The sequence below is a fragment of the Alligator sinensis genome, unplaced genomic scaffold (assembly GCF_000455745.1).
Source record: "Alligator sinensis unplaced genomic scaffold, ASM45574v1 scaffold1092_1, whole genome shotgun sequence".
In the NCBI taxonomy this organism is placed as follows: Eukaryota; Metazoa; Chordata; order Crocodylia; family Alligatoridae; genus Alligator; species Alligator sinensis.
Genome location: NW_005842252.1, coordinates 1,092,799 through 1,117,702, shown reverse-complemented (window position 1 = coordinate 1,117,702; position 24,904 = coordinate 1,092,799). Strand labels below are relative to the sequence as shown.

The 24,904-nt window shown below is 42.4% G+C and overlaps 1 protein-coding gene across 3 annotated transcripts in view; it reads right to left on the bottom strand.

The window, feature by feature from the left end:
* The window catches only part of GSTCD (glutathione S-transferase C-terminal domain containing), a 164,314-nt gene that overhangs the window by 126,564 nt on the left and 12,846 nt on the right, over window positions 1-24,904 (bottom strand). For 2 of the 3 annotated variants that reach the window (XM_025208781.1, XM_025208780.1), the window contains exons 2-3: window positions 13,860-14,287; window positions 7,208-7,672 (exon numbers count right to left, since the gene is read on the bottom strand). In XM_025208781.1, coding sequence (XP_025064566.1) covers window positions 7,208-7,672; window positions 13,860-14,270 — 876 coding nt within the window. In that variant the 5' untranslated portion in view covers window positions 14,271-14,287. Of the gene's footprint in view, window positions 1-7,207; window positions 7,673-13,859; window positions 14,288-21,732; window positions 21,808-24,904 lie in introns of those variants that run through there. The other variant, XM_025208779.1, reaches the window with a different exon arrangement.

The following is a 24,904-nucleotide window of genomic DNA, read 5'->3' as shown; positions in this document are numbered from 1 at the left end:
GGAACTCTTTGCACCGTGCATTTCTGTGCTGCAAAGAAGAAATGCACCCTGCAAATTGGTGGGAACTCTCTTGCACCGAGGTTCTTCTGTGCAGCAAAAACCCTCGCTGTGCAAGAGGCTCTCATGTGGCAAGAAAATTCCATCGTGCCGAGGCACCAAAATCACTGGGTTATGACACTACAGAGCTTATCTTGGCAATGGCCACTGACACATAGTCCGTGCAATAGTTCAGATATTAACCTTCCCTAGGGAAATGTATAATACTGAAGACACCAGAACTGAAACAGTACTATACTGCTTTTGGTGCATTTTGGCTAGGGACAGAAGTTACAAACAAACTGGTTTAAGTGATCAGAAACTGGTTTAAACCTGTAACAGAACAGAAGCTCAGTGCATATAAACCAGTTTCAAAATGGCTGAAACTGGTTTAAGATAAACCTGGTTGAACGCTGTATCAGACTTAACTGATTTGGGTCAAACCGGTTTATGAAACTTCTACCCCAGACCCCTTCCTGATTCAAGTTAAATCACAGTCCCACAGCATCCCAGCATGCTTTCCTGCCCTGGACTGGGCTGTGCTGTCTGCTCCAGCAGAGAAGGGCTGGGGGGAAAGGGGGAGAGGCAGAGACTGCCCCTCCCCACCACACACAAACCCCAGCTGGGGCCAGGGAAGGGGGTTAAACATCCCTTCCCCTGCTCAAACTTACTGCTGGCTGCAACTGTGGACTACAAATCCCAGAGGCACCTGCAAGCAACCCCTGCCTGTGCCTGGAAGCAGGAAGGGTCCTGCTGCTGTGAGTCTGGACTGCGAATCCCAGAGACCTCAGGGGAACCAGGAAAAGGAAGCAAACACACAGCCCATGCTGGCTAGGTGCCAGAGAGCTGTGCCCTAGCGCCCCCCAGCTTCTGGCCTGAGACACTGCAGGCATGTGGCTGCATTTCCTGAGTCAAATGTCGGTTCACTTTTCTTTCAATTTTAACTGTGCATTTGAAGACTAACCTGCAAAAACTGAAGCAATTCAGCGTTGGGCATTATGATTGTCTGTACTGATCCCTAATATATAATGTACAGGTGCAGTTCTATTTTCCCCTCCGCCCTTTCAGTTGTGTACTTGTTCTGAAAATGTAATGCACTGTAAAGGGTCAGCATCAGTCATGTTCAAAAATAATTAGAACTTAGGCTTGCTCTATTATGAATGATGGAAGAGATTTTCCCCCCTACCTACAAGATGGATTCTGAGGCTAAGTTCAAGCATTTGGCACTAATAAACCTTTCTTTCCAGCTGACTGGAAGCAAACAGATCATTCAAAATACAGAAAACCTCATGCCTCAGAGATTGCCATGGTTAAGTTTGAACCAGATTCAGAAAAGCTTTCTAAAAAAGGAAGATCTAAGTAGAAAATCTCACGTGTTGCAAAAATCAGAGACAATAATAGATTATTTGAACTTCATCTCTGGAAGTCAGTCTATCCATTTCTGGCCCCCAAAATATTCACTTATATAAAATGAGTCAGCTCCAACAGGAGATATTAAGAAAGATGCACCCAAGAGAAGATACAGTCTTGTCCTTAGGGCAGTCGCCTAGGATATGAAAGACTAAGGTTCAAGTCCTTCATCTTAATCAGAAAGATCAAGAAAGGATTGTTCCTGGGTCTTCTAAATTCAAAGTGAATGAATGCCCCAACCACAAAACTGCTGGCCATTCCAAGATGTTTTTTTCTCTCTGATCATGAAAGCTTCAAAAGCCTCTTAAAGTAACTGCCTGATTCGACACATATCATCTAAATCACTTTTGCTGCTAGTTTTATGCTACCATAATAGAAAGGATATACATATTAATATACATAAATTTACATGTTAATATCATTCAAATAAAATATATTTCTTATTTTGGTAGTGCTCAGAATGTGTTAGTGATCACCAAAAATAAAGACAATCTCTGCTTCAAGTGCCATTGGCAAAAAAAAAAAAAAAAGGATATACTGATTCATCATCATCATCATCTCTTCAAGGGAATGAAGAACCCTCGTTCAGAATTAGTATAGGAAATCAGGGATTTTAAGTTTAGCTCAGAAACAAACGCTGGCACAGCCTCCAGACCTATTTTATCTGCATTGGGGGTGGCCAACCTGCAGCTCACATGTCGCAAGTGGCACAGGTAGCGTCTGCATGTAGCACACAGCAGATCAAGGAGGGGGCAGACAGCAGAGTGATAAATAGGAAATGTATATAATCAGAATAGCAAATCAGACAGGGTGCACATCCCAGGAAGCAGAGAGCAGAGCAGAAGGGGAAGGGAAGTGGAGTGGTACTAGGGAATACATGAGGCTAATTTGTGGCGCACATGCCAGAAAGGTTGCCCTGACTGGTCTCTGAGAAATTACCAGGAATTTGCCCCAAAAGATGTACTAACTAACTAACTAACTGCAGAGGCTTCCTCAGCCTGATGAAGGGTTTTTAAACCTGAAAGCTTGCTAAAAAATGTTTTCCAACTATTTAAGTTGGTCTAATAAAAGATATCAGATTCACCCAAAGAACCTTGTCTGCCTATGTCCTTAGACTGGCACGGCTACAACCTACACCCCTGTACTAACTAACAGAACTTCTCAAAATGCTGCCACCATAAGCAAAAGGCAGTTCCACTTGTGGTCTAGTAATTCAAATGGAGCTTTGTTCAGTACACAGTAAAACTAAGGAGTTCTTGAATTTGCCCTGAGGACCCACTTTGAAAATAAGCACAGGAGTGAACTAGTATCTATACAAAAGCACAGTCTCAATAGTGCAAGCAGGGAAAGGGATGCCATGGATTCCCAGCTCTATGAATCTGGAAGAAACAAAGGAGCAAAGGATGCAGCTCCTTTTCACATTTCTCTCTATTAATCCCTTGATCTTTCCTAAACCTACTGAAGAAACCAGCACCAGCTCTCACCAATTCAGCCTATCCCTGCACACTTACATATACATGCCCACACACAATACTATGTCCCCTCCCAAGGGTGTGAACTAAAAAATGTTTCCCAGATGCTGTATTTTGTTATCTTATACCTAAAATGAAAACAGAACTAAAATGGCAATGTTTCTACAACCAGAATGACATAGTCATGCACACCTAATGTACACTATTGAGCTTGTTTATACTGCTTTCCCTGCTGTGTTGCTGAACCATCAATATGGCAGGGAGATGTGAAGGAGCAATCATAATTGGGAAAGGTCCTAAATGGATGATCTTTGTTCAATGGTCAGCAGGAGCCAGTGGAACTTGGTAGTAAAGCAGAGAGCAGAGGCATGCACGATACTTTCTGTTGCTCCTTCAACATACATAGTTTAAGGTAGAAGAGCTCTCAATTGCTTCTGCACAACAGAGCACACCTCTCTCACAACACAACCTCCAACTTCTCCAAAAAAAAAAAAAAAAAGTTAATATTAATGTGGATGTTTTAATTGATTGAATTTCTGGCTGCCTACAACATTGCCTCCATTCAACAAAACTGGGCTGTTACCTTTTTAAAAGCCTCTCTGTCTTTTAGGCCTCATCTGCCCTGTTTTAAGAACCAGTGTAGTTACACCAATACAAAATCCAAGCATGGACAAACTGTATAGGTGTTAAGAGTGACTTGCACTGATGTCTAAATGAGCTAAATTTTTGCAACCCCCACCCCCAAGAAACAAAAACAAAAAACTCCACCTCTTATATCTCATGGCCTTCTATCTATAACATTGTTTCAGTGCTCTTGCTGCAAGAGCGCAGGCAACAAGCCAGCACTAGCATCTCTAGTAAAAAGCCAAAAGAAATCTACCAAAAGTAACCAACAAAGTTTGTAGTAGAAGAAAAAGAAAAATTAGATAAAAAAAATTAGAAAAAGAGAACAAAAACAATCTTGAAGACAGAAGTCAAAAGTTTATCAAGTGCTCAAATGAAAATATTTATAGACAAAAAACTATCTAAGAAGTAAACTCCAGAAATTAGATACCTCAAGCAGTGAATCACTAACACTGCCAGGTTTTGTGGAAGTCTGCCATTGGCTGACACTTCAATAACATTTCAGTTCTGCTGTATGAAATAGAAGACAAGGTGTTATCTTTCTAAAATGCCATTGTTGTCTCTGCATTCCTTTCCATTCATTTCCTCCATAAAAGCATTCTCACTTTTCTAGGAGACATTTATTTGCTTTTAGGCATGCCTATCCATGTTCTGATAGGATCACACATAGATTCGTGTTTTAGCTTTCAAAAATGTTACAGTGCAGGGTAACAGTCATAAAACGAGAAACACCAAAGATGGATAAGATCACACTTTGCCTTACTCCACCAATATGCTGTACCAGAATTATCACATACAAAAATGTCTGCTGTGACTTTCTCACGCATACATACTTCTGTTTTACCCACGTTACAATGCACTTTCATTAAGAGCGTGTTCATTAAAAAGCTATCTATCATAAAAGAAATCTTTATTCTGGCATCTAATTTTGTCAAGTCATTTTATTTCCCTCTCCCCCTAAACACTGAACCTTATGATAGAATTCAAATTGTAAAGCACAAGAACAGCTTTACAAAGGGAGTATATTTGACTTGAGACTAGACTACAATTCTATTAGCTGGAATTGAGCTACAAGTTATCATCTTCTATCTATACTGAGAAAAAGGTTGATTCTAGCTCTCAGGTTTTTTTACCCTACTAAAACTTGACTACTTGCCTTAGAACAAATGCTAAATGCTAATATGTTTGGAGAATTGCCCCATATGACCACTGAATATGGTCACTGCCAGGAAAGACAGAGACTTGTCTTTTTCTCTCAGTTGTGCCTCAGTTGAAAAAAGGCAGGAATTAGTTCCTGTACCAGTCAGTTATCAGCCAGTGTAAAAGAGACAGATTTGATAAAGATGTGCATCTCTATCACAGTTTCCCAGTATTCTGAAGCTTGTAACACGAGTGCATCTACAAAATACGTTTACTACGCAGTTGACTAATTTACTGTGCAGTAAATATCTCAACATCTACACGTGCACCCCTATTAAGATGCACAAAACTAATAAGGCAGCAGTGCACATGTAGATGCTGACCCAGTATCTAACCAGCAGGCAGCCTCTACATTGAAACACCTCAGCCAGGGTGCCCTAGTCAGCTCATCCGCAACACATTGAGCCCAGTCAGAGGAGCCTTGGGCTGGCAGGGTGACCCCCCGGGTCTTCCTGCCAGCCAGGGCTGCTGCAACTTGGCTGAGCATGCAGTGATCTGGGCACATGTGTAAAACACCTGCCCGAGAGCTTCCAGGGAGCAATAACTGCAAAGCAATAAGCTTTAGAGATGAAAAGCCCTTAGGAGGGTATTGCAGTTTTCCCACTTCGTAAATCCAATGTTAAGATTATGCCCAGTTCACAGCAGTCACAGCACACAGGCACATAAAAAATGAATTATTCAATTGTATGGAATAAGCTCCGCAGTTTATTGCTGCAAATTAATGACAGGTGTAGATGTGCCCAATATGAAATTATGTAGGTCATATTTCCATACAATTGAATAATTAATTTTTTTATGTGGCTGTGTGCCTGCAGTGGACTAAGCTAGGGTTACCATACGTTCAGGTTTCCCCAGACATTTCCGCTTTTTTGGCCCCTGTGCTGCATCCAGGTGGGTTTTTAAAATAAGAGCAAATATTCCAGTTTTCTGCTCTCCTGCACTGGTTGGGAGCAGCAGGCAAGCTGATTGGCAGCTGGGGGTCACGTGCTCTCTGCACTGGCTCCGGCAAGCTAGAGAGAAAGAGTATGTGTCTGCAAGTAAGTAAGAGCAAGCAGGCTTGCACGCAATGCGGTAGCTGTTTGGGCAGCAGGGCGGTGGAGGGGGGGAGAGGCAGGAGCTGCAGGGCGGGAGTGAGGGGCACCAGCAGGGCTGTTCGGAAGCAAGGGGCACTGGCAGGGCTGGGGGGCAGTGGGCTGCAGGTTGGGAGTGAGAGGCACCAGCAGGGCTAGAGGCAGGGGGCTGTGGGTCAGGAGTGAGGGGCACTGCCAGGGCTGGGAGGGGGGCAAGAGACTGTGGATCAGGAGTGAGGGGTACGGGGGACAGGATGGGTGACTGTGGGTTGGGTGTGCAGGGCACTGGCAGTGCCAGGGGGCTGCAGGTCAGGAATGAGGGGCACCAGCAAGGGGTGGGGGCAGGATACTGCTGTTTGGGGGTGAGGAGCCCTGGCAGAGCTGGGGTCAGTGGATCCAGAGTGAGGGGCAGCAGCAGGGCTAGGGATGGGTGTGGCTTGTCAGGGAGGGGCAACAGAATGGGCAGGGCACCGGCATGTCACTGCCCCTCCATCATATTCCTCCTCCCCACCCACTTTGTGACAGGTGTCGTCTTTTTTGGACCTGGAAATATGGTAGCCCTATCTAAATGTAATCTTAACTTTGGATTTACAAAGTGAGAAAAATGCAATACCCTCCTAAGGGCTTTTCATTTCTAAAGTAACTGATACTTATTACCTTAAATCCAGTTTAACAAATTACTTAGACAGGAATTAACTTTTTCAGATGTTCCAGATTAACTTTTTCAGATGGACTCTGTTCCACGCCCCTTCCCAGATTAGAAATCTTCTTCTTCTACATGGTTCTAATCACTTGTTGCATCCCGACATACTAGACCATAACAGATCTCCTACCTACTGCTTCTTCAATCCCCTCTCCCCACAAACCTTGGTATTTGTCTCAGGTATGGTAGCGGCTACTGTTTTGGATGCAATGCTTTTTGAGGTTGGATACAACACTCTTCTGAATTTCTAATGTGAAAAGTAATGGAAGTCAAGCTCTACTCTGCTTTAGCCAAGCCAGCCATGTATCAAGATATATACAGTGCAAACAGAAATAGCTAAGGTAAGTATTAGGGGGAAGAAAATGTTTAAATAAAACACACCTTTGGAGAGCCAGTGTGTGACATAAATGTATTTCAATAAATACATAATAAATAGGCAAGAATTATTTGGAGCATATCAACAGCTGTGTGATCACTATTGTATATTTAACTCAAAGTATAGATACATAGTATAGTATATTTCCCATGTTATGCATACAAAAAAATAAGGTAACAAAACAGTTTTCCCATTTTGAGGGATTGCACAACACACTTCGTTTGACCTCTACATGTGTTAAGGCAAAATGCTTTTATAACCTTTCAGTTTCTAAAAGAAATTTACACTATGTAATATATATAAGCTGTTTTCTTACCAGGAATTGATGGATGCATGGTAAAAGCACAAGGTCTGCCAGGGTAAAATAAAGCCCTTCAGCAAAAATATGCTCCAAGGGTGGGAGGTCAGAGGTTTTTGTTTTCCTGATGAGAGGGGGCTCCCTGTTGGTTGTAGCTGGTACTTCCTGTACAGTTAATTTGGAGAAAGCCACTCTCAGTTCCAAGCTTGCGAGTGTTTGAGCCTGCTTTTCTTCTATTATTCCTTCTTCTGTGCTTCTCATTGCAAATGCAGGCAGCAAAGCAGTGTTGTCAGCTGTATTTTGCTGCTGCAGTTTCTGCCTTCGGATTTTGTCATCATTGTGCACCCTGACAGGTTCTCCAAGCTTTTTCTCAAGCTGCAAAACCTCAGGTGGAATGGTCTGACACTGATCAGGAGATGCACTCAAAAAGCTCTCAACAGCCAGAGGGATGCTGATTTCACAAAGTCTGGTCCACTGGCTAACCTAGCAGACAGATTTAAATAAGCATGTTCTCATTAGAATTGTTAGGACTATCTGAAAAGTTTCTCCAAAAAAGTGCAACTTCCACCTTTAAAGATATACTGCAATTATCTTACAAACTCGCAAAACACATGCATTCTATATTACTTACGTAAATCGGGTGGAATTTGACCTCTCAATTTCCTTACTATGTAAGGAATATATATATGTTGTTTTCCTACCAAAAATTGATGGATGTATATGGTAAAAGCACAATATCTGCCAGGGTAAAATATTGATATTGCTAATGATGTAACAGTATTTCATTCAAGATATTAAATTGTATATGCCAAAGTAATAAATAAATGGTACCTGGTATGTTTAAAAGTTTGTTAATTTTTTATTTTTTACTGACGGCAATCTAGGATCACTGCATACTTCATGAGAAGTAAAAGCTATGAATAAGTGATGTATGTCATCCCAAATAAGTGTTAACAAAACTAGAATCCTATCCCATCTATGAATGTGGTACATGCTATTTTGTTTTTCTCTAAAAGCATTTTTAGAAATCTTTTTAAACAAAGTTGGCATGGCTTTCTTGTTATGTGTTATCAGTAAGTCCAAGTTTTTATCTTAACTATTTAAAGTTTATTTTTTCTAAATCTCTTTTCCTTTATTTCTACTTAAATATTTTTAAGTTATCATTCAGACTCTACTTTACCCTCTTGTTCAATTTACTTGACTGGTACAATAATCCAGAATCAATCCCATCAAATTAACTTGCATAGAAATGATTTTCAGTTCAATTCTGTCATTTTGGGGGGGACTGGGAGAGGTAAAATTATAATCTCCCTAAATGTAATGGTATAACCCATATCACAATTCCGCCCACTTACACTATATTAGTTGTATAATTTCAGATTGGGGTACATCAATAGAGATTTTGGGAGCCGATACCGATACCCGATATTTATGGAGGCATATCAGCCTATACCGATCTGATTTCTGATACAGCTGCCTCCAACTGATAAATTTGTGTGGTGGAAGGGGAGGGAAGGGGCCTGAGGAAGGCAGTGAGAGGGCACTGGTGGCACTGGGAGGGGGCTGCAGCCACCCCAAATTTTGCCGCAGCTACACTCCCAGTGCCGCCACCACCAGCCGTCCAGCGCAGTCCCAGCTCTTCCCAGAACATGGGTAAAGGCGGGGCATTGAGCATTGAAAAGCCACATGCTGGGAAGAGCTGGGACTGAGCCAGGTGGCTGGTGGCAGCAGCGCTGGGAATGGAGCTGCAGCGAAATCTGGGGTGGCTGCAGGCCCCTCCCAGCATCACCAGCATCTGCTCTGAGCCCAGCCCCTGGCAAGAAGAGCCCCATACCAGATTTACCAGCTGGAAGTAAGTAGCTCTTCAAGATACCGGCTCTGCTCCTCGCTGCCCGAGTGCTGTGCTGCAGCTGCACGTAACACGGGCATTTATCGGCCAAATTATTGGCCCCATCAGGCTGGTTTCCAATACAGCCAATTTTCTTTATATTGGTACTGATCCGACATCAAACCAATGTATCAGTGCACCTCTTTTTCAGATAATAATTAATTTTCCCATAGATACTATGGATTTTCACGGAAATTGTTCACACAATATTTTAAAAAATTGACAATGGGAGAAAACTGCAGACTCAGGAATTACTTGAGTTTTATGATGAAGACAACACATTCCCTGACTATGTCCTGGTTTGGTTTGGTGTTCAAAAGTATCTCAAACATTAATTCAGTTAAATCCAATTTTTAAATGACTTGCTAGTAAATAAAAACATTACATTTTAAATAAGGGTGAAAACCATTCAACGCTTCTTGTTTACACATATATTGGAAGCAGCTTATACTCCTGAAATAGTAATAGTTAGCAGCGTTCATAATTAGGAAGTACGAGTTCATTAACCAAACCTGAAACAAGTACTATCTTTAACAGACAAGTCCATTTCTTTAGAGAGCAGTTTAAAAAAAATCTTAGTATTTCCAGCACGATTTGGTTTGCCCTTTAGTTAAAGATCTTTTCTCCTAGGTAACTAATTTTTGTTGGTCCCTACGGTGGTCACTTAAGTTTCATGACATCTTAAAATACCAAATTTTAGGAGCATACATATTTAAGATGTATTAAAATTAAAGGTTAACTGAAATGATTTTTAAATGCAAAAATCTTTTAAACTCCTAAATTACTAGCTATATATGTGAACAGATTTAAAATACATGCAACCTCTGCACATATTTCTCCACAGTCCACAAGAACTGATTCATCACTGTGCTACTACAGTTTTACACTGTTTTAATTTTGAAGGAATTACAGCAGCCTAAACAGATGAGGACATTAGTGCATGGTTTACACCTGAAAAGAAACTCTAATAAATCCGGGATTCACAGGAGCATTCAAATATGCCTAAGTGATTTAAAAACCAAACTCCTAAGGAAAACAAGCCAAAAGTAGTTTGTCTCAGTAAGCACGATAACAAGGTCAAAATAAGTTGCAGTGAAGCTTGCAGGATCTATAACATAAGGGTGCCTATACACATGCAGGGAGGCTGCTCCGTCACATTGTAATTGCAATGCATCAGAGCAGGCTCAATTAATCAAGTCTGCTCGAGCCTGGTAATTACCATGCTCCAGCAAACTCCACCATCATATGCATCAGTATCGCCATGCTGAAAAAGGGCTGCAGGGACACTTTAAACTAAAGCTTGTTGAACGAGCTTTAGTTAAAGTGCCCCTGCCACCATTTTTCAGTGTGGGGACACTGATACACATGACACTCTGGGAGCTTTAATTAGAGTGGCTCTGAGAGCATCACATGTATTCAGTGTCCCATGCTTCAAAATGGTGGCAGGGTTACTTTAACTAAAGCTCATTTGACGAGCTTTAGTTAAAGCGCCTCCACCACCATTTTGAAATGCAGGGATGTTGAATACACATCACGCAAAGGCTGCTGAAGCACATTAATTAGCACGATCCAGCAGACTCGCAGCAGGCTCTATTAACTGAGTCTGCTCCAAGGCATGCTAATTAGCACTAGTCATAGCAGAGCTTCGTCTTGTGTATAGGTGCCCTTGAAGCCACATTAATTAAAGAGCCCCCACACCACCCAGAGCACATGTAATAATGCCCTAAATTGTCAACTACACAGCTAAAGTTAGCTGCATAAGGGCCTCTTAACCACGCAAAGGGGAATAGGATTTGGGCCTATGCTTCTACACTTTAAAGCTGTAGAGAAAGCCTCAGAAACTTCAGTGCAAACCAATGATTCTCTACAAGGATGCCACAGCCCCTTGGGGTGCTACAATGTTGTTCTAAAGGTGCTATGCAGTGCCACACATCATCAGCCCTGTTAAGTATACAAACATGATTCACAAGATAAACCCAGAGATTTCAAATAGGAATCCATAGGGTTATAAATATTCTGACCTGTCATGGTCTTTCTGAGTTCTCTGCAACAGAAGAATTGCTGCATTCTTTTTCCATAGTCAAAAATAAGTGAAACAAAGGAGTGCCTTGGACACAGTGTGCCTTGAATCTAACAAGGGTTGCCTTGAGTCCGATGGGGTTGAGAATCACTTGTATAAGCCCATGAAATGTCATCTGCCTGTACCTGCCAAGAACCTGAAAAAACAATCTGGCAAGCATTTTTTCTGGCACAATTAATTGGTGTTAATTGCGCCAGAAATATCAACTGGCCACACGTTCACAGAAGTTATGGTGCCACAAAATCACAAGCCAACTACAAAGATATTACTTGAAAAACATGTAGAGTAAAAGTTCTGTTATCTGGCATCTTACAAGCCGGCATGCTCCACTAACTGGCTCCACTAACTTCCGGTTTATAAGATAAAGTGAAACCAGAAGTGCCCACCGTGGCACTTCCAGTTTCTCCGAGCCCCCATGGCTCAGAGCAAAGCAGCCTGTGCTGCCAAGCCCCCACGGACCAAGGGCATAACAGGCTGTGCGGGGCCCGCCTCCCTGTCCCACGGGGCCCACAGGGCCTGCGGGAGGGGCGGCTATGCAGCGGAAGGGGCAGAGGGATGCCCCAGACACAGCATGAGAAGCGACAGTCAGGGCCACTCAATTAACAGACATATTTTGTTATCTGGCATCCCCCGTTCCCAGGGGATACCAGATAACAGAGCTTTTACTGTAATATCGTTGAAGTCTGGTTTGTATGGTGCTATAACTTGAATGTTTGGAATGCCATGAAGGGATTGCCTAGGGTTCAAGCTCTAGGGTGGTCCCTGCCAGTTGGCAGCAGATATTGTCTGTCCTAGGACTTGAGCCCTGGGGCAGTTCCTATCTGCTGACAATCAGCTGATTCTTGGGCACCCAACTTGCTGATGCAGGACATGCCCAAGATCATGATTGTAATCCTGGCTTCCCCCTACCCTGGCAATATGGTGTGGCAGGGATCTGATTCCTGATTCCACAATCATGCCTCCTGCCATGAACGTGTGATATGGGAGAAGGCACAATTGTTGGGATCAGATCCCATCGCACCTTTAAGGCTAGGGAGAGACATTCAAAAGACTGAGCATAAATTGATTCAATCTTTGCAGGTTAGTCTAAACCATGGTATACTTTGCAGCACCCAGAAAAACCCAACATTGGTGGGAAAACCACATAGTAGAAAAGGACATGGTGAAAGGGGAGATAAGCTGTTGAAGACTGTTCTGAGCTAAGTCATCTGGACCATGTAGTTACAGGCTGAAAATGGCACCAGAGCACTGAGTTCAACAAAAACCTCATCCTAAAAAAATAATCATACTGAACCTGATGCTAACAAGCATTTACAGTGGGAGCCACCTCTCTGTGTATTTGAGGAAAAATAAGAATGATAGATATTGCCCAGGGGTTGACAGGGGGTACAGGGGTTGCTCCCAATGTGCATGGGGCAGAAGCCAGCTACCCCTGCAGCCAGCACAGCTCCCCCGCCATGGGGGTTTAACCAGGCAGAAGTGGCCCACTGCTGCCTGTGCTAACCAGAAGCAAAATTGCTCCCAGTCAGCATCTATACATCTGTTACTGCGCATTACCTAATGCATAGTTGATCTAATACCTGTATATGTTGGTATTAGCAAACGATGCGTTAAACTAATTTAATGCATGGTAAGTCCAGCACGTGTAAACGATGATGCTTTACTATGCATTAGATTAGACTAATGTGCAGTAAAACATCTCATATGGAGGCGCCCACTGTTCAGTACACCCTCTTGTTACAGGACCATAGTTAAGAGTTGTTCTTCAATTAAACCATATCTGAAATAACTGAACAGACCGCAATTACATGACATAAATAGTATGAAAGAACATACATGGGAGAAAATTAAGAAGGTATTTTACACAGTGGTGATTAAGTAAAATAGCTTTTCAATCATGTGGTGCAGATGAAGCAAATAATGAATGATCTAGACTTCCTAAAGTGCATTAGAGAGCTTCATGATTCAGAAGTAAGGAGCAGAGTTTACATTGGAAGTTATTCCCTGACCTAGATTACTTAAGGATCTTCTTCCTCATCCCTCACCCTCCACCCTCCCAATCCCCACAGGCTCCAGTTGCTCATAGTAGTGTTCTAGCTTCCTTTAGATTCCTTTCAGAATTTCTGTCAGTCCTTTTTAAGCAGGAGTAGACCATAGCTTTGTGGACTTATGCTATTTGATTGGACTTTAAATATTTTCTCTTCTACACACCCTCTAGAACCTGAGTCCAAGGTTCTACATTTAGTTTACAATTGGTGTCATCTTGAATGCTTGTATAAGAAATTTGTATTTTCATTTGATTCAGAAGAAGTGATAACAGTTCTCACAAGGACATGCTGAAATCTGATATTGGCAGATTAAAAGTAAACTGAATTTCCTTTTTAAACAGACAGCAACAGACTCCCAACTAGTCTAAATCAGCATACCGTCACTCTTATCAGTGAAAGTACACTTTGCCCCAACCCATAGTTTTCATCTTAATATTACTTAAATATACAAGCCTCTTTTTCCTTTCCCTGCTTGTTTTCCCAGCTCATATTTATGCCAGAATCAAAAGAGTCTTATTGGACTAATTAGGAAATAACATGGTAAAATTTCCTAATTGGACACTCCAGCTGACATCCACATTGAAACCCAATTTAAGATATTACTTTTTGTACTGTAAAAGAATTAATATATCTAACAGAAAAGGGTGCACTCACTTCAGCACAGGCTTTTAAGCAGGTTTTTTTAAATCCCAAAAGTTCTAAAGCTTCCTTATTTGATGGGTTGGCCTCAAATATTTTCTGTACTATGTGCCTCAGCACAACAGCAAGACCAGCTCGACAGAATTTGCCATCTTTCCCCACAATAGCAGGCAAACAGCAGTTCTGGACTACTAAAGGAAGCTGACACCTTGAGGTGAAGTGCAGCTTGGGATCACTAGGCAATGCTTTGCCCTCAAGCTGGTCATCTGCACTTTCACCAGCAGGCACTAAGAAAACTTTGAATAATTTGCAGTCACAGTAGGAGAGCAAAAATAAGGCTACAGATGAATGAAGAGGAAAGATGCAATCTTCATATTGATGGGAGAAGTCCAAATAGAGCTGTTCCTCGGTAACACTGCCTTTCATCTTCCAATTTAAAGTTCCTGAAATAGAAATCAGAATAACGGTAATAATTAGTAATAAGTAAAAGATTTTTAAAAACCTTGTGCCCATATACAGTTTGAAATGATGATCATTCCACTTGTTGGAAAAGAACTGAGCTCAAATGTTTTAAACCTGTGCTGTTCAAATGGCAAGGTGGGAACCGCAGTACCACAAAACAGAGTGGGTAAATACACATAAATACGTGTATGCACATATCTTACACTTCATTAATGAGCCCCCTTCAAGCTCAGCCCTCCAAAACCTAAACCCTCAATTCTGTCACTGCATACAAATAGGTCTGCCCACATACATGCAATTTCACAGCAGGACATACTAATGGAAGACTCACTCTATTAATCCACCCACTTTACATTTGAACTACTCTATTCTCAGCTAGGGAAGTGATGTGCTAGTTGAGCAAAGGATCACCCTCACAGCTTTAGGATATACACTAGCCCTCATCTAAGAAAGAAAAAACAAACCAATCGTAAACTGGAAAGGAAGAAAACTAAGCTGTTAGAAATCCAGTTAGGTCTAGACACATTTAATTTCCTATTTATCTCCTAATCTTTCAAAATGATTTCTTCCCCTGAAGCAACAGGACTTAGTACGCTACATAAATTACAGTAATATGGCTACTTCTTCCATATATGTGATTTTGATATTCTGATATTTACATTTTATTTGTATTATAGCTTTGGTCCATTTTTGTTTATTCCTGACTAAAAGACACTGGTTTTCTTAAAGCAAGTCTGAGTAGCTTAAGTCAATTTACTATTTAGGATTTTTTTTAAATGTGTAAATGAGCAAGTAGCTATCACAACAGTGGGGACTCTAAAAAAAAAAAGAAAAAAGAAAAAAAAAATCAACAAATACTTAACTCATAGAGCTCTCACAGTATTCCCATGAATTTTCTAAAACTCTGTGTGTGTGCCTTTAAGCAGCTGGGTCTACAAGGCACATGTTTTTCTGAGATCATTAAGAGACCAGCACAGAATATTCATGCAGGCCACAAACAGCATTGATTTCTGTATTATAAATTAAATCCAGATTCTGTCAGGTCATTCATTGAAGGTCAAACACAGACAAAAATAATCCATACACCTAAAGAATCCTGTATGTGTGTATCTGTAACATACATGAATCTTTTTAAAGATAAGGCTTGATTTAAGTATAGTAATATACTTATAGCTGACATTAAGGATCCAGTCTTTATATAGAACATAATTATTTTTCCTTAATTCTCGGTTCAAGAATGACATTTTTCCTCTATTACTATTACACTATTCCCGTTCAAATTGCTGTAGAATTATGATGTAATAATTATTTTGAACCACACCTAATAAAATTCTCATCTACTACTATATAAATCACAAGTCATATTGCAGCCTTTAGACACTAGATGGCACTCATTTAAAGCAATCGTTTTAGAAGCAAATACTATGTAAGCAGGGAAAGGTGTCTTCATAGTACCAAAAAATGGCATTATGCATGTTTTATATAAAACACAAATGACTCTGGAGCAGTGCTATTCACTGAAAGCATTATCTATGTTAATAAGAATATCATGGAGAAATTACATGAATACACTGTTAATTATTTACTTCCACAATAAAAAGTGCTTTTGTCTTTGACAGAGCCAGGGCATTTAATTTTTTCTCTTATATTTAATGGTAACGTGTGGGTCAAATTAACAATTTTATATAATTTCTATCAGTAGATCAAGCCAATTGTTCAAGACCTTGCAATGTATGAAGAAATCTCAAGTCACATTTGACATTTAAATATACAGAAGAATGATGGTAATGATTACATTAAGGGATTAAAAAAGAAAAAAACATTGATCACAGCACTTCATTTTCAAATATTAAAGCTCAACATAAAAATGCCATAGTTTCCATCCAATTAATATACCTACCACACAAAGAAGCCTATAAATAAATAAATGAATAATTATTCTCCTAGAAAATTACACTCAGAAATCTGATGATGAAAACTCTGGAAAGCAAAGTACAGTATATAGGTCAAAGCATACTTCATGCTAATATCAGCTTTGGGAGGGGAGCCATATAGACATGAACATCATTAAACAATATATGAACCAAGGAGAACTAGTTATGAATTACATAGTTATTGGCATTGTAAATCAGAACCTTAAGCACAACATTCGGTTCAAATATTAAATTACCTTTCCAGGCATTTGGATTATTTTGAACTTTCATAGAAAATGGTAAAACATATGACAAAAACCACCCCCTTCTTTCAAGGTCATTCTAGTCTATCAAATGTACACAATCATCTTATGAACTGTGGTATTTATTATAGTTTGTGTGGTGGCCTTGTTGTATGCCTTACAACAAGAAATCCTTAGAGGCAAGGCTATCTTAGGGTGATATTTTTCGTAGGACCAATTATGTAGTTGGAATAAAGTTAGACAAGCTTTTGAATACAAGACCTGAGGAAAAATGTCTTGCATTCAGAAGCTTGTCTAACTTTATCCCAACTACATAATTGGTCTGATAAAAAAATATCACCCTAAGAAATCCTTGCCTCGCATAATTTCTGAATCATCACAACTGCAACATCACTCTGATTCTTCTTAGGAACTACTACATAGGTGCCGACTTTGTTTTTTGCCAGTGGGTACTTTTTTTGCAGGTCGAAGGGGGCAAGCTAGTTGTGGGATCATTGCCTTGCTGGCCCCTCTGATACTCCCCACTGCACCATCTCAGCAAGCTGGGGGACATCAAACCAGTCCATTTTTGGATAACCTGTCACTCCCATTTCTACATGCTTATGCTCCATACCATTCACCACCCTGCCCTTTTGTCTAACCTAGACACCAAGTGCCAGAACACGTTTGAGAGCGAGGATGGTGAACCAGTTTGTATTCTACCTTAGTCCCACATTCCACTGGGGAATCTAGATTAGTGGCTCCTTCACAGATTGCTCAGCATAAGCATGTACCTGATGCACATTATATATTCCCCTGACACCTGTTCCTTCTGTAGCCAGAAGGGCTAGGGACGTTACACATAAACCGGTTTAAATGATCAGAAACTGGTTTAAACCTGTAACAAAACAGAAGATCAGTGCACTTAAACCACTTACAAAATGGCTAAAACTGGTTTAAGATAAACCTGTTTGGATGTAGTATGACATTTAACTGTTAGGTCAAACCAGTTTATGGAACTTCTGTCCCAGACCAAGGAGCTACTGGCACATGCATATCTTGAATGCCCCTATGCTACCTCCTCAAAAACCAATTATTGAGGCTTTTATCTTATTCACACCACATCCACAGCACTACAAAGTCCTAGGATCTTATAGTCAACTTCCTCCTGTCTGTGGCCAAGCTGTCCATCTACCAAACCAGGAAGGAGGTGCTGGCTGGAGGGAACCTGGGTGGCTATGTAGCTGTCTTCTGCTCTTTTGTCTGTGCACGCCTGACAAGAGTTTGCACTGCGTAGTGTCCACTGGCTCTTTAGATACATTCAAGGTCAGTAGGTGCTAGCCAGAGTTCTCTGCTCAATGTTCTCCCTTGGCATCCTAGTTATTAAACTATAACATGTCCCCATTTTATCATGATTTGTCCGACGGAGTTAGTTATTGTACATTTAGTGGCCTCCCTCTAGCCATTGAGGGGCAGCTTGTAGGTTATAGAATCATAGAAAGTTAGGATTGGAAGGGATCTCAGGAGGTCATCTAGTCCAATCCCCTGCTCAAAGCAGGACCATCCCCAACTAGATCATCCCAACCAAAGCTTTGTCTGGAAGGATTTTGAAAACCTCCAAGGATGAAGCTTCCATCACCTCTCTGGGTAATATATTCCAGTGTTTTATTACCCTCCTACTGAGAAAATTCTTCCTAATATCTAACCTAAACTTCCCTTGCTGCAACTTGAGACCATTGCTCTTTGTTCTGTCATCTGTCACCACTGAGAACAGTCTAGCTCCATCGTCCTTTGAACCCCCACTTCAGGTAGTTGAAGGCTGCTATTAAATCCCCACTTAGTCTCCTCTTCTCTTGACTAAATAAGCCCAGTTCCTTCAGTCTTTCCTCAGAAGTCATACACCCCAGCCCCCACACCATTTTTGCTGCCCTCCATTGGACTCTCTCCAATTTGTTCACATCCTTTCTGCAGTGAGGGGCCCAAAACTGAACACAGTACTCCAGATGTGACCTCACCAGTGCTGAATAGAGGGGAATAATCACTTCCCTTGACCTACTGGCAACACTCCTATCAATGCAATCCAGGATGCCATTAGCATACACCCCAGCCCCCACACCATTTTTGCTGCCCTCCATTGGACTCTCTCCAATTTGTTCACATCCTTTCTGCAGTGAGGGGCCCAAAACTGAACACAGTACTCCAGATGTGACCTCACCAGTGCTGAATAGAGGGGAATAATCACTTCCCTTGACCTACTGGCAACACTCCTATCAATGCAATCCAGGATGCCATTAGCCTTCATAGATTTCAAAGACATTAGGGCTGGAAGAGACCTTGTAAGATCATCTAGTCCAGCCCCCTGTCCCAGGGGCAGGAAGTCAGCTGGGGTCATAGGATCCCAGGAAGATGAACATCCAAATTTCTCTTGAAGGTATTCAAAGTAGGTGCTTGAACCACCTCTGATGGCAGGCTATTTCAGACCTTGGTGGCTCAGACAGTGAAGTTCTTCCTTATGTCCAGCCTGAAACGGTCTTGGAGGAGTTTATAACCGTTCAACCTTGTCATCCCTTGGGGCACTCTGGCGAACAAATGTTCCCCCAGATCCTGGAGAACATCCCTTATAAACTTATAGGTGGCCATCAGATCCCCCCTGAGCCTGCACTTTTCCAGGCTGAAGAGCCCCATAGCTCTCAGCCTCTCATCATTAAGGTCTGTTTTCCTGACCTCTGATCATGCGTGTGGCTCTTCTCTGGACTCTCTCAAGCTTCTCCACATCTTTTTTGAATTGTGGAGCCTGAAACTGGATGCAGTACTCCAGCTGCAGCCTCACCAAGGTCAAGTACAAGGGGAGAATGACATCCCAGGATTTGCTTGAGAAGCATCTATGGATGCAAGCCAGCATTGTACTTGCTTTACTAGCTACAGCATCGCATTGTAGGCTCATGTTCATCTTGTGGTCAATCATGACCCCCAAGTCCCTTTCATCTGTAGTGCTAGCCAGTGTAGCACTGCCAAGCCTATAAGCATGCTGTGGGTTTTTCCTCCCAAGGTGGAGAGCCTTGCATTCTTCAGTGTTAAACACCATCAGGTTCTCATCTGCCCATTTCCTGAACCTGTCAAGGTCAGTCTGGATCGCCCTCCTGTCCTCAGGTGTGGATGCTTTACCCCAGAGTTTGGTATCATCGGCGAACATGGCCAGCCCGCTTCTGATACCAATGTCTACATCATTAGTGAAGATATTGAAAAAAATAGGTCCAAGGATAGAGCCTTGAGGGACCCCACTGGTCACAGGGCACCACAACAATTGACTTCCGTCAACCACCACCTTCTGGATCTGACTACGGAGCCAATTCCCCAGCCAGCGGATCGTGGTGGACCTGAGGCCGCAGTTAGCCAGTTTTGCCAAGAGGTGATCATGGGATACCAGATCAAAGGCGTTTTTTAAAATCAAGATATACGACATCAATCTCTTCCCCCTTGTCCAGGTGATAGGTCATCTGGTCGTAAAAGGAAATAAGATTGGTCAAGCAAGACCTACCTGCGACAAACCTGTGCTGGCTATCTCTCAGGATGTTGCCATCGGCCAGTCTGTTAAGAATGGCCTCTTTTATAATCTTTTCTAAGACCTTCCCCAGGATAGAGGTCAGGCTGATGGGCCTGTAGTCTGCCAGATCCACTTTCCTCCCTTTCTTGAAGATAGGCAACACATTGGCCTTCTTCCAGTCTTTGGGTACTTCACCAGAGTGCCAGGAGCTCTCGAAGATCTGTGCCATTGACTGAGCTATGATGCTCGCCAGCTCCTTGAGTACCCTGGGGTGTAAACTGTCAGGACCAGCTGACTTGAAGGTGTCCAGACTCTCAAGGTGTTCCTTCACAAGGTCAGCATTGATGGAGGGCAAGGAATCTCCCTCACCCGGGCCTCCCTGTCCCATAATGGGCAGGGGTGTCCCATGGGACTGGTGAAAGACAGATGCAAAGTACCCATTTAGTAGGCTGGCTTTTTCCTGGGCATCAGTCATCAGTTGTCCCATCTGGTTTAGCAGCTGGTTTTGCCTTCTTGGCAGCAAGGGCACACTGCTGGCTCATATTCAGCTTATTGTCCACTGTAACTCCCAGGTCCTTTTCTGCAGAGCTGTCAGCCCCCAGCCTGTACTGGTACATGAGATTGTTCCATCCTAGGCCCTGGGCTCACTGTCAATGTATATATAACATGGCAGTTCTTAATCTTTCTGAACTCAAATCACCCCTCACTGGACTCAAGGCACCCCTCCATAATTAAATTAAGTGGAATTAAGTGGTACTCAATTAAAAAAAATAATTTATATATTATAGTGCCTACCTCCTTAGAGAGGGGCCAGGCAGTGGGGATGAGGGATCAACTACACAGGGGCAAGGGTCTGCATTTATCTGCTTATCTCCTCACACATTAAAGCACCTGTCAAAGGATCTGGCAGCACCCCGGGGTGCTGCAGCGCTTCAGCTGAGAATCACTGGTATAACAAATAGGCCTGATCTCGCACACTGATAGCATGGCTGCCAAGGAAAGAAGTGAACAGGATGTCCAGAATCTTCCTGCTTTTCTTCACTCTCACTGCATCTTTTAGTATTGAAAGATTTAAGTTCTGATTTAGAAGCTGCATGCCTACCTTATGTTCAATACCTACTGATAAATATGACTGATAAAATTCAGAGCATGAATGCAGTTCCACCAGTGTTGTACAAGGGAGCTGGTATAGCTCTAGCAACAGAGCTGTACCCACTTCTGGGGGTCAGCTGCTACAGCACTACCATTGTAGCTAAAGCAACATGAGCCCTTGCAGTTTAGATACAGCCATAGAATGCTTCAATTTACTACAATCAAGACATATGCACATAGCAGTCCTAGTTATACATGGAGGTGAGCGCAACACAAGCAAGAACCCAATTACTCAAATATGACTTTGCAATCTGGCTTCTCACAGCTGGGTGCCCAAGTTAACTCTCTACTGGAGCCAGAGCTAATTCTTGGTATGGTTTTAAGGGCAGCTACTCATCAAAGATTTAACATCCACTCTGGCATCTACTATTGGTTGCACATAGTTTTCTAGAACACAAGCAAAGCTATTTCCATTGAATGGTTTAGGGGAGAGAAGGTTATTTGACTGCAATACTAGTTTGTATTAAATTGCATAAGTAAATAAAAATGCATAAACAGAAACCTTGGATTACCTACTGGCTAGGTTATCTAACTTTAAAGCTCCATTTATCCAGAGAAATAAGAGACATACGTACCATTTATAGGAAATGCTTTTATGAAAATCTTCACAGAGATGTGTATGAATATTTAGTAGCCATCTCACCTAGGTTTAAAAACTATTTCAGCAGTTAACTCACCCTCCCCTGAAAAAAAGTTACAGAAAAGACAGGGATTCGTCACTTGTATGACTGACAACTTTCTTTTTCTAAGAGGAAGCAGGTAGAATTTTCCAAGGTTATTTAAACAAAGAATGGCTGTTAAAACTTTGTTAATAATAATTAATCATTGGATTGAAACCGTCTGAATGCAAAGTGAATTACATGTAAAAAAAATGAATTTATGAAAAAATCAAGTATTATAGGAGCACTGCTATTTTATAATCTTGTAGAGTAGATGTGAACTGTGGAATAGCTAAAGAAGGGCCTGATTTTGAAAGATGCACACCTCAAACCACCCTCTGGCTGCCCTGGGAGCTAAGGATACTTACTTTACAAGATTCATGGTACCAAAGACAAACAATTAACTCATGTGTTTATTTGCAGCAGTGGGTCTTAGAAAGTACTTGTAAGTACAGTCCTATCATTCTCTTATTGTCCAACAAAACCTTTCTGCCTCCTCAGTTTAGCTGTACTTAGATTGACTGGGTATGTAAGAAAGCACTCTCTTTTCAGCTCTGAAATAGTTCATTTGGAACAATTATTTTCATTTTGAGGACTGAACTAAATCACATTCTCAGCTACCAGCCCTTTCAGACAATATGCTATTTTCTATATACAGTAGACCTCCCATGGATGTCAAGGTGAGATTCACTTATTTATATGCCACCTTTCCCAACAAGGGTAAAGGGTGGCTTATAGTAGGAGAATTAAGTAACTTATTAAACAGGAGTACAATAAGAGACCACAACAACTTAAAGGCAAACTAGAAAAACAAACATAAAGCACAGACCTCCCCCCCACCAAAAAAAATATTAAAATCTCAGCCCAGCTTTGTTTGCAGAACACCAAACAGAAACGTCTTATAGCACTTCCAAAAGGTATCCAGGCTTAGGCACTGGCCTCCCTCAAGAGAACTGAGGCATGATTGCTAAAAACAACCTCCCATGCATTTTCAAGAAGAGGTCTTGGCATACTGATGGTACTTGCAGGGAGTTACTCTCAGCTCACCTTAGGGATCACAATGGGGCATAAGGGAGAAGGTGGGCCCTCACATATGTAAGGCCCAGACATGTTTAGGGCCTTATAGGTCAAAACCGGAACACTGAATTATGCCGAGAAAGCTATTGGGAATCAGTACACATTCTGGAGCACTATAGTTATGTGCTTCTAGTGACCTATCCCTGTCACATTCTGCACCAGCTGCAGTTTCTAGATGATCTTTTCATAGATGTTAGGGTCGGAAGGGACCTCAATAGATCATCGAGCCCAACCTCCTGCCTAGACAGGAAAGAGTTCTGGGGTCAGATGACCTCAGCCAGATGCATATCCAGCCTTCTTTTAAAGAACCCCAAGGTAGGGGAGAGCACCACCTCTCTTGGAAGCCCATTCCAAATTTTGGCCACCCTTACCATTAAGAAGTACCCTTTCCTGGGGGACTAACAATGTGCTGGGCTCAAAGCTGTTTTCTTCCTTTTCTGTCCATCTTAACTTACCGGTATACACCTTATTTACAGTGCTAGCAAGCTCAGGTTCAAGTTCCAAAGAAGCACTAGCAGCCATAGTAAAATCTATGTTATAAAATTTGAAAGAGGCCAAACTTGATTGTCACAGTAGCTTCTTTTAGCCTTGAACTCTATGGATAAAATCCTAGTTCCACCAGAATCAAAGTTTTGTTGCTGATTTTAATGGGGACAGGATTTTACCTGTCAATCTACAAATCTTTTTGTCTTTATTCTTAACACTCTCTTTCGGGGGAAGGGAAACATACCTTTGTTGACATCAATGAGTCACTGGCAGAGCACCATGGTATCTGTGGTGTGAGGGGAAAGCCCTGCCTACACTGGGAAAGGTATATCCTATTCCAAGGTAAACTACACTGATACAAGAGACTTTTTACACCAGTACTATACATCTGTACATAGGTGTTTTTAAAAGGAACATAACCAAGGCAATTGCTTGGGGTCCCAGGCCAGGAGGGTGGGAAGGTCGCACCAGTTTAGGTGCAAGTCACCCAACATTTGTACATGGAATGGACCCATATCCATGCCTGTATATGAGTACCACCTGCAGTAGGGATTTCCACCAATACAGCTACAGTTTATACAAGGCCCAGGTACAAACTAGTCACCAATATTTTACTTGCTCCATAGTGTAGACTTGCTATGAACAAGATCTGACAGTGATTAAAACAGCAGCAGCTAGTCTAGAACCAACACTCCTACACTTGCAAAGTGGCAATGACAGTAGGAAATATTAGGAAAATAGTATTTGGGCAGCTTAACTCTCTCTTCTGTTATCTTCAGGAACTCAAAGAGATTTGGGATAGTCTGAAGTAGGAGTCCACCAATAAAGATTTTTTTGGACAATACCGATGGCTGATTATTAACCAGCCATATCAGCTGATACCAATCCGATAGCCAATATGCAGCCCGGAAGCTTGAAGAGCAGCATCCGGCAGTAAGTCTGTTAGGGGGAAGGGGCAGTGGGGAGAGAAGGGGTAGGGGGCAGATCAAGGCCTCCATGGTGAGGGGGGAAATGGGGCTGGGGCAGGCACTGCCCAACCGAGGCTGGGCAGGGCACAGGACGGAGCCATGGGTGTATCATCCGGGGGGGGCAGGTTCCCATCACTGCATGCACCCCTGGGGGAGGCATGAGAGGCACAGGCCCCTCAGATCTGTGTGTGGGGAGAAGGCAGGTTGCAGGCTGCAGGTTCAGGGCCAGGGGCTGTGCCAGCCTCTTCCTGGAGGTGGGGCTGGGCCAGAGCTGTGCTTGGGGCAGTCAGGGCAGCAGCACTGGGAGAGGGGGATATGAGGTGGGCTACAGCCACCCCAAAATGTGTCATAGTCCCCCTGTAGCCTCTCCTCCCAGTGCCACCACCACCTACCCTGAGCGCAGCCCTGACCCAGCCACCCCGCCAGAAAAAGGCCAGCACAGCCCCTTGCCCCAAGCCTGCAGTAGGCAGCTTGCCCTCACCCTGCGCACATGCCCCCCATGCCTCTCCCAGGGGTGCATGCAGCAGTGAGCGGCTACCCCCCCCACCCCGCATGGA